General features: G+C 39.6%; 1 protein-coding gene across 3 annotated transcripts in view; it reads right to left on the reverse strand.

The window, feature by feature from the left end:
• Window positions 1-1,144: 1,144 nt before the first annotated feature.
• LOC138015526 (uncharacterized) overlaps window positions 1,145-14,340 on the reverse strand; it is a 22,275-nt gene continuing 9,079 nt past the window's right edge. For all 3 annotated transcript variants that reach the window (XM_068862589.1, XM_068862588.1, XM_068862590.1), the window contains 16 exons: window positions 14,321-14,340; window positions 14,029-14,172; window positions 13,622-13,713; window positions 12,774-12,884; window positions 11,878-12,042; window positions 10,756-10,995; window positions 10,417-10,529; window positions 9,746-9,976; window positions 9,314-9,426; window positions 7,119-7,726; window positions 5,796-6,482; window positions 4,954-5,311; window positions 4,082-4,219; window positions 3,670-3,780; window positions 2,480-2,602; window positions 1,145-1,880 (listed from right to left, as the gene is read on the reverse strand). The exon at window positions 14,321-14,340 is cut by the window's right edge. In XM_068862589.1, coding sequence (XP_068718690.1) covers window positions 1,453-1,880; window positions 2,480-2,602; window positions 3,670-3,780; window positions 4,082-4,219; window positions 4,954-5,311; window positions 5,796-6,482; window positions 7,119-7,726; window positions 9,314-9,426; window positions 9,746-9,976; window positions 10,417-10,529; window positions 10,756-10,995; window positions 11,878-12,042; window positions 12,774-12,884; window positions 13,622-13,713; window positions 14,029-14,172; window positions 14,321-14,340 — 3,682 coding nt within the window. In that variant the 3' untranslated portion in view covers window positions 1,145-1,452. The remainder of the gene's footprint in view (window positions 1,881-2,479; window positions 2,603-3,669; window positions 3,781-4,081; window positions 4,220-4,953; window positions 5,312-5,795; window positions 6,483-7,118; window positions 7,727-9,313; window positions 9,427-9,745; window positions 9,977-10,416; window positions 10,530-10,755; window positions 10,996-11,877; window positions 12,043-12,773; window positions 12,885-13,621; window positions 13,714-14,028; window positions 14,173-14,320) is intronic.

Raw genomic sequence — 14,340 nt, forward strand, 5'->3', positions numbered from 1 at the left:
TAACCTTTCAAAATACTTCTCGCTGCTACTTTTCGCATGTCTTTTGCCCAGATGAAAGTACTTTGGAAATTTAAACTCCTACATATATCAGCATTTGAGCGAGAAAGGCGAATGAGGAGATCAAGTTCGATATATTTTTAAGTTACAAATCCTGTAATTTTATTGATTTTAAGCGCATGGGATGGAAGTCGTTAAAATGTTGGTGTCGTTGGTCACAATAAAAGCTTGCTGGTATTTGCAAAGCCTCTGCAAGGGTCTCCAAATCTTGCTTTTTAACGCGAAACCCCGCCAAACATTCATCGTCTTCCATGTCATCAAGGTGAAACCTGACCATACGAAGAGTGTGGAAAAGTCAAGTTGGCAGGCTAATATTCCTATCAGAGAACTAAAAATTCCTCTTCCAAAATAAAACTAGGACCCTGCGAAAGAAGGAGGAAATCTTTTATTTCCCTAAAAGATGGCATGACATGTAACAAAGTACTGTACTACTACGCGACTTGCTTAATGTAAACAGTGTGGCATGATGCTACGTACTCGTTCTATTTTTCCAGGGCTAAAACTCTCCGTACTAGAAACTTACGGTAGTCTTTGTTTAAAGTCCCTATTATTTAAGAAGGCGGCGCCCGCAGAATTTAAAAACAAATATCGGCGATTCTAAAAGTTATTTTTGGTAGAAACGTTTTGTTTAAAAAACTTTACTAAATTGACTTTAGGTTATTTCCGCTGTGATTCTACTATGTTTTGTTGGAGTGGAGGTTGTGTTTCGCAATCGCATTGTGCAATCGTTACGATGTTTCCCACTGCACGCGGGATACCTATTCATATAAAGTGCATTGATTTGTCGTAATGGGGGAGAAAGTGAAATTACCAGAAATAATATTTTGCTTGCCGCCTTTTTGTGCATTCACTGTTCTTATGTCGAGTCTTCTGTTTTGCTTTCGTGCAGCAAGGAAAGAGGGAGATTGCAATTGAAGTAACGCTTTGCTCGTTTAATTCCTTACAGCTTGCGTAAAACAAAGTAAATATCAAAGAGTTCTGACTATTGTTTCTCGTTTTTAACGCTTTAGTTAAAGGCTGTTATATCTAGAAAAAGACAATGAAATGAGAGGTAAGAATCAAACGAACACAATTATGCACTCGTGCACACTTTATTCAAGTTTCAACGACAGTTATGAAAGGACTAGTTTCATGAGCGTTTCAACCGAGTAGCTTGCAGTCCATGGGCAGGAGGGTTGCAGTGAAACGTGTTAACATTGTGCAATTTTTCAGTCACATAGAGGGGTCCATTACAAGGGGTGTCCACATATTATGGCCCAAATGGGTAGGTTAAGCACTATGCTTCATCCTTAAGAAACAATGCCGATCTCTTCCCCCCAAAAAGCCCTGTCTATTTGCGTGCTGGAGCAGGAACTCTGCGGCCAAGATGGACACTTCTAATTACGAGGTCTCGTCTCAGTTCTTTGCACTGCGCTCACACATTATTTCCGCATCACCCATGGTGCATGGAATTAACCGCCATTCTTCTCTCCAATGTTCTGTCATGACCGCGCAGATTTCAAAATTGTGAGGGCCATAATGAGAGTAGTAATTAGCAATAAAGCGACGAGCTTCTTCTTCCGGTATTTTGTTGAAGTTGACCCTGTTGCCATTTAACTGTCTCCAGGTGCTTGGCAAATCTAGTTCCCGTTTTATTCCCAGCCAAATTATTTTATCTTTTATCAAACCACGTACAATCTTATTCTCTTCTTCTGAATCGACTACGACTAACTGGGCATCATGATCTTTACAAGCTTCCTCCGCTTCCAAGAAAGTCACATGATCATAGTCAGGAAAGAGGTAGCAGGAATCTATGAAGTTTTTCCAGCCTTCAGGACATTTTTCTGCGTATAAACAACATATTTTTTCTAAGTTGAATGTAGAGAGACTATTTTAATAAGGACAGTACAGCAAGCATGAATGCTAGGTTCTGCCCTACGGTTCCTGTATGCTATATTGACCTATTATAAGTTATAGTTCGAAGGCCTTTTCTTGAGTTGTTATGCTAAGATGAGCATTCAGTTGCGACTCTTTCTTTAACTATAATTCGTCGTTACAGAACGTTGTAAACTCAGTCTATTCACGTCCTAGGAGGTTCAGATAATGAACGACCTTTACGTGGCTCCGAAATGCGTGGAATGGCATTTATTTTCACGTGTATTCAAGGGTGTAAGCAAGATATCCAAGCCACATTAAGGAGCAACCAGGATCGTTTCAAGTTTCCGAGATTGTGCGAAAAACCTTAAATAACAATAATCACAACCAGGTTTTCTGAGCCCGCGAGACTGAGCACCCCCATCAAACCATTGTTTTTTAACGAAAACCGCTGGTCAGCAACCTGGTTCTGGTCATTGCTGTCTAAGGTCTTCCAGATTGTGCGGGACCTTGAATATTGAGCCATAGAAGCTAATGTATTTAAGATAAATACAGTATTATACATTACCAATTTCACACGTTTCTCCCACATAGCTTTTCTTGCAACTGCACTTAAATCGTTCCCGTGTCGAGAGTTCTTTGGTACAGTGTCCGCCATTTTTGCAGGGATTAGGTTCACATGGGTTAGCAGCTAATCATACAACGAAGAAATGCCAGGTTAGTAAATTAAATCGGTTGAATTGTGGGAAATGCCACAATCTTGCTTTTTTAACAAGCAGATTTTTTTAACGATCTTCTAACCGTAAGGGTCTCCTCAATCTCTCTCAGCGATCGAGAAAGAAAGAAAATATTTCATCGACAACAAGCCCGCAAAACAATACATCACGAAAGGAAGAAATTTTAATACAACGAAGAAAGAATTTTTGGGGGGGTTAGGAACATGCTTCTGTCGATATTATTGCGATTGCTCTTGATAGCGAAGCTGATAAAAGACGAACAAAAAAAAAATCGAGCAACCTTTTTTCTTTTCATTCTTTTTGTTTGTGTCCGGAGGGTGAACTTTTAAGACAAAGATAACTATTGGAATGTGACTTAGTTATTTCGAGATATTAGTGCTGAACGTTTGAAAAAAGTTGTCCCGTTCATAAGGGACACCTCTCTAACGAACGAGAGTCAATCAATACGGTCGACTGGGCTTATTGTTTTCGCGTATATTTACTCCATTACGACGGTTGTGTAACGGGCAACTCTGAAAATCGAAGTGAAGTCTAAACTGATATATCTTTACATTATGATTGGCTAAGCACTGAAATTAGGGTCATTCAAGGTTAAGTCAATGGTGGACTGAGCAATATCTGGAAACTGAACACGAAGTCTCCGATAAAACGTATCCCTCTTTTGAATTTTAGTCTATCCTATTGTTAGGTTATTGTTCATCACGTCTCAGCATTACAAGTTCTAATTATGAAAAAATGTTTGTGACATATTTGCACTTGTGACTCTACACACAAGCGAAGCAAAAAGTTGCTCGGGATTCCAAAGTACGCGTGCCCAGCCCCCCTCTCACCACACACAATGTTGTAATTTCAGACCTTGTCATCCTTTTCTTGCGACATCACGCACTGTGGCGTTCTGTTTCTTTGGGGGAGTGGTGCGTGACACCGCAAAAAACTGCTGTGAAGGAGACTACAGCAGAGCATGCTAGAGGCTAAGAAATATTGAAGGATTTGACAAAACTGAAGTTCATTCAATACAAACTCAATTCGCAGTGGTCTCCTGTGTAATCTTTAGAACAATGGCATTGGTATTTCTCATCTCCTAACTCTGTGCAGGTTCCTCCATTCATACACGTGTTCTTCTGACAGCCCTCTAAAATTTTTATTGCAGAGAGAAGAATAAGAGAATCACGGGAAAAAGAAAAAGTACAAGAATCAACTTGGACTAAGGAGTTAGGGAGGGTTGTAACAGTTTACGCATTTAGTTACTTATAGTTTGGTTCGAAATCATTTTGTTTATTGGGTACGAAATCCTGATATCAGACAAAACGGAAAGTTAATTCATAAAATATAGGAACATAAATCTATGGATGAAATAGTTTTTTCCATAAATTGTTTTCTAGACCAATGAACTCAGTGATCCAGTTGGCAAACGAGCCCCACTTACTACTCACTTGAAACACAAGTCTTGTCTTTTTGTTTGAATCCTTGAGGACACTCTTCCACACATTCACCATTGTCGACTCGTTTGAAGTACAAGCAGGCGTTACAGTCTGTCGGCAGAGGATTCCCAGATGAGGTACGTCGGCATCCTAAACAATGAGGGGACAAAAATAATGTCGTATTTGTGAGCCTGACACTTTTGCTACTTTAAAGGTTCCATTGCCGCCCTGTTTGAGGCAACTTGGACATTTGACTGGAGCTGTTATTCGGACGGAGTTCTCTCTTCTCGATACCCTCCTCAGTATCATGGTGGATAAATACCCGCCTGTTTTTACAAAGAAGGAGGGGAGAATTTTGGAAAAACAGACGAGTGTGTAATTTCGGAGGGTTGCCTATCGCCAAGTCAAGTCCACGAATAGCCTATCAACATTGCTGCGCTGTCTACGATGAATAAAATGGAGTGCAATCAATAAAGCGCGGAAAACAAGTTAGAGTTCTCTTGGTGGGTATGCCGTTTTTAACGTTTCACGGGCAAACCGCTGGTTGATGGACTTAATTGAGTTGTCGTGGACTTGATCGTGACCAATCGTCGTGGCTTTTGTAGCCTACAAGATGTGATATTTTCATGACTTTGAATACACTTAATATGTGAAAGATATTCATGAACTGAGGAAAGAAGCATTTTGAGATTATGAATGTTACTAAAGCAGTAACGAAAGGGAAGCTTGGGTTTAAATCTCGTTCTTAAGCATGAATTTCCGCAGGCGCTCCTTTCGTCGCTGTTTAAGTGACATTCAAAGCTGTGATCATCTAAAATACAAACGCAGCCGTATGAATTTGAAAAAACTAAGCATCATCAAATTCCAACAGATGAGGCATATACCTTTTAATGGATCACACATCCCATTGCACTTCTGCACGCAGATATTAGTTTCCTCGTCCTTCTCTGTGTCTCCCTTGCACTTTGCTTTAGTTAGACTCCGCTTGAGTACATGGGCATCTGTAACTTCTAAGTCATCCTCGCCATTGCCAAATGCATAAAAACGCACGTGAAGGGGTTTTTCCTTGTCAATCATGGAGAGAAAAATTTCTCCGTGCTCAGTGGTACCTTGGGTTTTTCCATACTCTATGACTGTAGCATCATTTTCTTGCTTTACACAAACGAAGTAAGGTTGATACATGATTTCATCGCCCAATCCAACCGCATCGACGTCAACACTGGACACCTTTAAAGCTTGCGACTGCAAAACACATGTTGAGAAAATAGTGCAAGTTGTTGCCAGCTGTCTTGACAAAGACTAGCCATAACTTAGGCAGGAGCTGGTTGATCTCCAGTTTGCACCGAGTGTAACAGAAGCTATGTAAATACATAACAAACAAACAAACAAACATTTTACCCAGGAACTGATTTTGCGGTCAATTCTACGGTTTTACAAAGTGTATCGTATGAATGAGAGTCAATTCTTGATTTAACTATCGTCTGCATTAAATGTCTAAAGAACTGAGTTGTCCTACCTGTGTACGGTTTTTACAGGTTTAACTGGTTTTTAGAACTGTGATGAAGGTAAGAGAGAAAGATGAAATTTCCGAGGGTGGGGTGGGGAGGAGCAGATTCTGGAATAAATAAATAAATAAACAAACAGCTGTTCGGGTGGATTGAGAAAAGGAAGCTACAAAGCATGGAGAGTCGAATGATGAAATATAGGGTCACATGTAATAACTCACCTTAAAGATTCCAACACCATAGGGGGATATCTGAACGTAGTACCAGGTGTCTTTGTCTTTAGGGATGGCAGAGAAAATAACAAATACCGTTCCTTTGGTTGATGCTGTGAAGTGAAGACATCTACCCTCTTCAGAGGGGTCAAATCTTAAAGCATTGGACCATTTTACATTGCATGGTAAGTAACCAACCACCTCACTCATTTGAAAGATGTGATCGGATGGCCACTCCACGCGAGCCAACTCACCACCAATCAAATTAGGATGAAGTGATGGAAACGTTTGTTGGGAAATGTTAAAGCCATGTCTGTCTAAATTCAAGGCACCCATTCGTTCGTCGTATTTAAGAAGAAGTCCATAAATACAAATGTAATGTTGATCAGAGTAAATATCGCGACTTCCACCGCGATTGCAACCGCTGAAGAAGTCAAATTTATCATCATCTTTGCTGACTACCCATTCTCCGTCGATGAACCTGACAAGGCATTCAAGGTCCTTGGGAATGTTTACTTTTCCGTGGTATGAACCAGTCAAGTCATCATCCATCTTGAAAATGGTTTTAAAGGGAGTATTGTGTGCAGTCATTTCCTTCCATGACGGTCTTCCTGCTTTAACTTGATATTTGTAGTTTTGTGTCTGGCATCCAGACGTACCAGCGGGCAGGTTCATTTCACTTACTGAAATCGATCCCTACAATTATGAAAAACACAAAGCAGTTAGCCAATAAAGATTACTTATTGTTGACGCAATGGAAACGAAAGTTGGGAGCTTGTTTTCAGGAGGACAGGAAATATTAAGGCTAGCATGGAGTTATTTGTAACTGTCGGCCGAAAGTACATATTTATTATTTAAGGACTGTGCCTACTAATTCAAAGGTATTTTTGCCCCGGCGCATGATTTTGCAGGAAATGTAGACCTTGACAAGTGTCATTGAAATCTAAAAAGAAAATTGGGTAACCACGCATTTTTCCAAGATAATTCATGAATTATATTTGTAAAAAGCTTTAAAATACAAAGCAATGTATGGCGTTCTTTCTCAAATTGAAGCTTAATTATCTCTCAAAAATGCATGGTTACCCCCAATTTTCTTTTTGGATTCCAAGACAACTTACTAAGATCTACTTTCTACGGATAGTTTCAAAACGCGCTAAAATATCCCTGTATTAGTGAGCATTACCAATAGGAAAATCGAGTATCTCGAGATGCGCAGAACGTATGCGCAATAACAATAGTAGGCACCGTCCTTAAAATACAACTAATTAGTATTTTTTCTGCGACTAATGCTAGTCGGTATAGAGTGAGAAGAAAACCGTTCGACTAATCTACCTCTTCCATATATACGTCAATGGCTCTCTTGAGAGATGTTCGCCTCTGTTGAATTGAATACTCTAGTGCTTCCCGGCTGAGGTATTCACAAAATTCTTTTACAACAGTTCCGTTTACTGTGGAATTGTAATAGAATTTGTTAGTGCTTGGATCTCTCTTGAGCTCGGCTCTGTGTGTCTCACATCCGAAACTTGGTGCACTGTCGGGAAAGAGATCGGAAGGCCTGAAGTTCAGCAGGTCTGTGATGGGACTGATTGTAAATTTAAAGGCCTTAGGAAACTGGGGAATAGACTTCAACCATTGTTTAAACTCGGATTTAAAAGTTGGAGCGTAAACATCGGAGATTATTGACGCTATTTCCTGGTTTCCTCCTTGAACCGACATTGAAGTTGACGAAGTTTTCTTCTGAGCTCGTGATCGTTCTCCTTCTTTATCACTGCTTCTGGCACCAGCACTTGCAAAAAAAGTTTTAAACTCAAATTCCATCACCTCACTAAACTCTTCTTTACTCGACACTTGACTAGCTTCCATGCTTTTACGAATCTCTAGTTGTCCACCAAATCGTCCTGCTTTGATGTAATGAGTTCCAAAGCGCTGAATAAAGTCCTCTGCAACATAATTGAAATCAATGAATCGAGTCGAGTTAATGACGTTACCTACACCGATTGGTTATCTCTACAAGAGGAGACTCAACGCTTTCGGCTTTAAGTTCAATTTTTGTGTATTTCATTCACCCAGTAGAGGAGATCAGTGCCTTTGTTCATTTATTTGTATTTTAATATTTCTTAGTGCAATTTTTGAACAAAGTAGCCTATTAATCAAGGAGACGATAGTGACATAGCGGTCCGAAAGGGCTTATCAATGAGTAATCGGTGGACGATGTTAAAAGATTTAACTGAAACATTGTCGATCTTATGTGAAAGGCAACATTCTATACATCTGTATAAAATCATGGTAGGCAATTTTTTGTAAGGTTGTTTTAAAGCTCTTGTTGTGATGGCAACGGCACATCACTGGTAGAAGGTCTAAACAGTTCTCATAACGTTCTAAAAATTATTACGATGACCCAGTATTTTTTCAAAAGAGGGTGGTAAAGGGTATTTTCGTGCACCGCGAATTGCCTTTTTCATTTTCCGTGAACTGTGAAATGGTCTCTTTTTTCTCGTGAAACGTGATTTTATTATCGTGAGCCGTGATTTTTGAAAACGATTATACGTGAAATGAGAATCGAGTGTTCAATTCACCGTGACATGTGTGAAGTAGCTCTTCATGTTTTTGTTTTTATTTTTATTTTGCGGGAGCGGGAGCAGGAGCCCCAGAAATTGTAACAGTAGCCTGTAGATATAACTCTGCAAAACAAGGTACAACAACTACATCTGGATTTCATGATTCACTGAAACCGTGAGCCTTCGACTGGTGGCCTCACTAGCCTTGACAGCTTCGTTGGTCAATCAACACGGCGAAAAGTAGCTCGGAAATCGTTTCAGAAGGTCGCGAGACTCTTCCCAAAGTAACCGTTCTGATGAGTTTCTTTATGGCAGACGGCTGTAGCCTTTAACAAACGCAAGAAAATTTGTTTGTTTAAAAAGTTCTTTTCTTTCGTAAAAAAAGGCAAATTTTATTTTCCGTGTAACGTGATGAAGACTCAACCCTCATAGAAAAACTGCAAGAAAATGAAATAATTCCACAGATTGTTTTTTTTTTAATTAAAAAAAAATCGAGAAAGCGAAATATCGGGATTCGTCACCCGTCATCGAGTTTGCGTTCCATATACTTGCAAAACCTAAGATGCTTTAATTCCCGGTTTTCACTATTTCAGCACACATTTTTCTTTCGAGTGTCTCTTGGACTCCATTCCCCGCGCGATCGGAAAACCTTACCTTGCAAAAGGACGAAGAAAAACACTCATTCCTTCCGCGGAATGATTTCCCTTAAATAAGAAAGAGTGGCCTGGTCGTAACTTTAGTGGATCGGTTCAACTTAGTGTACTAAGATTTAAATGATTGGAGGCAATTCTCGTGCTTCCTTCATGGGATTCATCAGGTTATCGAGTTGTAAAATAACGGAAACAATAACCGTATTTGGTAACTCTTTAAGGTTTAAAATTTCCTGAGGCCTCTCCCATTAAGAAGACCTTCCCAACAAGGGGAATCCTTCCTCGGAACGAATGCCCAAAAAAAATGAAATAATCTTACGAAATTTAATAGCTGCTCCTGTTGTGTAGTAAGATGTTGGTAACATCATAAACTCTCTGAGAAATCCCACGTTCAAATTGTCAGGTTTCACCACATCCATAAAAATCTCGTACCTGAAAGTAGATGCCGGTAAAGTACGATAAATGTAATCAAAGCTTTCATGAAATGCATGTTCTAGGTCATAGAAATGGGTGGGAAAGCACTGAATTTTGGGTCTAACTTGAGGTACGACAAGTATATGGTGCCTCAAGCAGTAATGAAATTGAAGTCGGTTTGTAGTGCAAATTTTCATTGTTCCAGCCCAATAAGCTTATGTCCCAGTTTCCATATTCCTTGAAGAAACTTCAATGATCTTTCTGAGATCCGAGAATGGGATGAATGGCTCCAGCGGAGCTCAAAGAAGATTTCAAATAAAAATGCTTAGCAACATACCGGTCCACGTCAATATCAAACACAGCGAGATACTTTTGAGCGCCCTCAGTTGTCGAGCTTCCCCAAGCTTTTTTAACTCCACCATAAAATCCAAAACCTGAGCCAGAGGCGCCAGACTGCTGCTCCAAATATTTCTGATATTCTGAACGACTGTAAAATACTTGCATATTTGCACTGGTATCGTAAACTCCAAGCAGCTTCATAGTGTCTGGAATCATTTTGCCGTTGTAGCTACAAAACGGGAAGAATTCTGTTGATAATGAAAACTAAATAGGCTAAACTAAGGCGTTAACTGGATAAAATAAAAAGAACGTTTCATTACATGAAATAGTGACCTTCACTGGAGTACTAAACATTAAAATGGAATCGAATGTTGTCTGCCTTGCAGAAGATAGTTACATAAAAGGAGAAATTAATCAATACTATCAGTTTCATGGTAAATTGTACATCTAGTAGCTGTGAGTTGTTTGTTCCGTTTACTGCCGACATGCACCTTGAAAATGGCCGAAATGCTCTCCCACATTAAGAGAAAACCTCAAGTAGCAGGGAGTAGGCGATGCAAAAAGCAAGAAAGTTTGTACCAGCAATAGTAACTACGCTGGTGAGATCTGGCAGAATTTAATTAATGACGTAATTTTTGAATCTAATTATGAAATGATACTTTAATGTACCGTTGCTTTCTAGCACAGGCCCTTTGTACGAGATCCATTCTACTTGACTCTGGACTGTAATCGCCGCGACCATCGAATCCCACCCCAATAAAAGTTGCACCTGGTATGAGGTCCTGTGGAAAATAAATAAGTAATTAATAGGTAATCTTCCCTTGAAAATCTGCTTGTTCCCGAAATTGCCTCCAAACACGTTCGCAGCTAAGTATTTTATTCCTAAAATGGTTTGTGTTCCCTAAGTCTTTGTAGCCTTGTTCCCCGTTCCTCAGTTCAAATTAGCCATGTTTTTTTGTTCCCCATGCAGCACCTTTGGGAGGCTTCTCCTAAGAAAAGCAGACTTACCAAGCATATTGTCGTTGCCCAGGTGGCGTCATAGCATCTGTCACCTGGCTTGTAGCCTGATCCAAAGCAACCATTCATTATCAAGCCGCCTGCTCCAAACGGGAATGTAAAAGGTGGCTGTCCATTAACGGTTGGGGCAGGTTTAGATTCTGGCTCAATTTTTGCATTCATGTGGTATCCGGGCGGAATAAACAAATCATCCGTTTGCCAGCCTTTGTCACCAGTGATGTCAAGTTTGATCTGTCCATTATCAAAGAAAATTCAAAGGGGGAACTTCAGATTACTTAGATTCGTTCAGTTTTTGTGTGAAGATTGAGCAGGCATTAAGGCATTAAGAGAGACAATCTAGAGTATAAAGTTATTCGCGGGACTTTCTGAGTTCCGGTAAAGCGTTTGAAACAAAGGTCTGACCAGCAAGTGATAAAGGAAAGGAAAAAAAAGGAACTTTATTTAAGTGTCTAATCTTCTAGCGCTGTAGAGCACTAATCGGGGACACTGTAAATTGAAATTAACAAGTTAACGTAAATGAAATCAAATGTTGGTTTTTTGAGGAGAGGGGAAAACCGGAGTACCCGGAGAAAAACCTCTCGGGGCAGAGTAGAGAACCAACAAACTCAGCCCACGTATGACACTGAGTCCGGGAATCGAACCCGGGACAGATTGGTGGAGGGAGAGTGCTCTCACCACTGCGCCATCCCTACACCCCTGCGGTGCCAATGTGATGACAATGAAAACAACTTAACTCGCGTTGGATTTGGCTAGTCCATTAAAAACTCGCTTATTAGCTCAGTGGACCGATGTGTATACGGCATAAGGAAAAAAATTGAATACTTCAAGAATGATATGACTTAAGTGACAAATGGCCCTTATTGTCTTCTTATTTCGCTTGTTGGTGCGGCAATTTTAGCCAAAAATTCTGCAAAGTACCAATGTTCTAATTACGGCTATGAAATGATTACAGAACGTTAAGCTGCAGGAATGTGTTACACAGTTGGTCTCCAAGAGAGTCCACGGTTAGGGAGTGGCACCAGTTTTTGTTGCGCAGTTCCTTATAACTCTGCGGGACAAACTTGAAACCTGTCTTCAGGTCAACCTATACAAACTGTGACAAATTGTTGTTACCTCCTCTCCAAGAAATTTGTCGCTCTTTTGTTGCTGTTTTTCCATATTCTCCATTTGTTTTTCTGCTATTTTGCCAGTCATTTCTATGCCTTTTTCGCCAGCTTTGGCTGCCATTTGTGCAGAGACTGGGTCGACTCGCTTTTCCAGTTTGCTATTATAATTCCTCTGCCATGAAACAAAAGAGTGCTCAAGATAATGCTGACCCTAAGCTATACTTGGGACGCTTTTGCTTTTAAAAGGTTGACAACAGGTGGTGGTTCTGGTAGTACATTGTGTATACAATCATCGATTTTTAGTGGTCCTGATCAGTTCAGTCTGCGCTCAAGTTTCAATTCCAGTATTTTCGTTTATTCTCAGTTTTAATTAATCAACCAATTGGTGCACTGAAAAAATATATGTAGCATCAGTGCGAGCTTTCATGGCTCGGTCCACAATTCTTGAAAATTACATGAAGGTTTCTGGCTTTGCAGCCTCGATTTTACGAGGTTGCAAAACTGTTTCATAAATGAGAGTGAGGTAATAGCCCTGATCACGGCTCATTGCAGGTAGTCGAAAAGAATTTATTGGAACCTCACGGGTTTTAAGTGAAAGGAGGTGGAGGTGTTCTTCCCGGTGAATGACTTTTACATTAGCCCAGTCGATGGAGTGACCTGTGTCCTTAAAGCCTTGAGACAACTTGAAGCACAGTGCGATCACAGGCTTGTACTGATTTTCGGTGTTCATTTAGATTAGTGCCCAGTTTTCTTATTTCATTACAACGTTTACAACTCTTGTGCATTGTTACATTCTTTACAAAATTAAGAGGGTGCGCAAGGCTTTACTCAGCAACGTGAATAGCCCATTTGTTCTTTTCTGCCAAATAACTAACACTTTGGTATTCCAACGAGATATTTTACCTTTGAATTCTCTTTTTCATTATAGTGCTTTTCGTCTCTACCTTCCAGTTGTCGCGACAGAAGTTGGACTGCAGTATCCAGTAATTTTTCTCCAAGACCATTATTCATGTTCTAGTAGAAGGAAAGGAATATCTTTGTTAACGTCTTATTTCATTCAACAGCTTCTTTTTGAATCTCGGTAATCTTTTTCTTTAATCGCAAAAATCTTGGAACCTGGTTGTTATTATGTAATTTTTTTATTATCAAAACACGATAGAATGATTGCCTGATTGCTGAAACATTGATTTAAAACAATTGTCTTAATTCTCCAGTTTCTGCTCATCGGAGGAACGGTATTCTAAGAATGGAATAATGAACAATTTACTTTAATTAGACAGCCATTTTACTTAGTTATAGAGTCTTAGTAAGCTCATAGGTTATTTCAGTATTTTTCATTGAGTGAATGTGGGCTAATACAAATAAATGGCAAAATTAGACCCTTATTTGTCAGCAACTTGTATTCTGGGCTTATATGAGTTGGTTATAAACAATCACGTTCGAAGGAATAACTCTTTTATTAAATTTTAATAAATGCTGAATTCTTGGATACTCGGAAATTTAGCTTCCCGACTCAGTTTTTCAGCCCGAGAACACTGGGTTGTGAGGATAAGGGATACAAACTGATAACCGATATTTGAAAAGCCAGCGGGTAACACTAAGAACGCAATACTGACGTGAGGTGAAAAATTTAATAGGAGCAAGTTATCAGACAGTCACTGACAGTAGGAGATATACTGCAGACTGAGGTCTTTCCACGGTAGTATTCCATCGTCATTAAACTGATAAAACAAATTGGATTTAAAACTCACGCTCCACTTAGACAAGTTCTTCTTTGTCTCTGCTGCGTTTTTCTTCGCATCATTCAGCATGGCTCTGTTGGAGGACCTCCGCTCTTTACCATCTGAAAAAGATCATAGTTTCCATAGATAAACTGGTTATTATGAAACTCTGGAAACTTCAAAAGCGGAAACTGTGACATCGCGCTACATGTTAACTTGACCGTGACCATGAACAATCTTTAACTGAGGTTTTGAATAAATTAATCGAATTTTTTGGTGTCATTTAGAAAAAGGGCGTGGTTTGTGTATGGTCATGGCCAAAACAGTGAGCAAAACATAAAACAAAGAAACGCATCGAGTTTCATTATCATATCCATATATTGAACTTTGAAGAGATAAGTCTGAATATTGGCGACCAGAGTGTTAAATGTCCTTACCTTGGTCTCTTTGCAACTCGTTTTGGATTTTCTTTACCGCTGCTGTAATAGCATTCAATTGCTTGCTTGAGCCAGCTGAAAAAACCTGATGCCTCTGCTTTAAGACCTTATGGAAGCCACTTTCTGTTCTGCTTACTACGTTACCTAATGGATTCGAATCATTAACACAATTCTTAACTTTTATTGTATTGTTGCACAACTTACACTATTTACTGACGAATGTAAACAATAGAAAACTTTCATAAAAATTACTTGACTTTTCTAAAATTGTAAGTAAAGACAACGTACTGACCTCTGCAAGCTACAAAGAGG

This window comes from Montipora capricornis, chromosome 9 (genome assembly GCF_036669925.1).
Source record: "Montipora capricornis isolate CH-2021 chromosome 9, ASM3666992v2, whole genome shotgun sequence".
NCBI lineage: Eukaryota > Metazoa > Cnidaria > Anthozoa > Scleractinia > Acroporidae > Montipora > Montipora capricornis.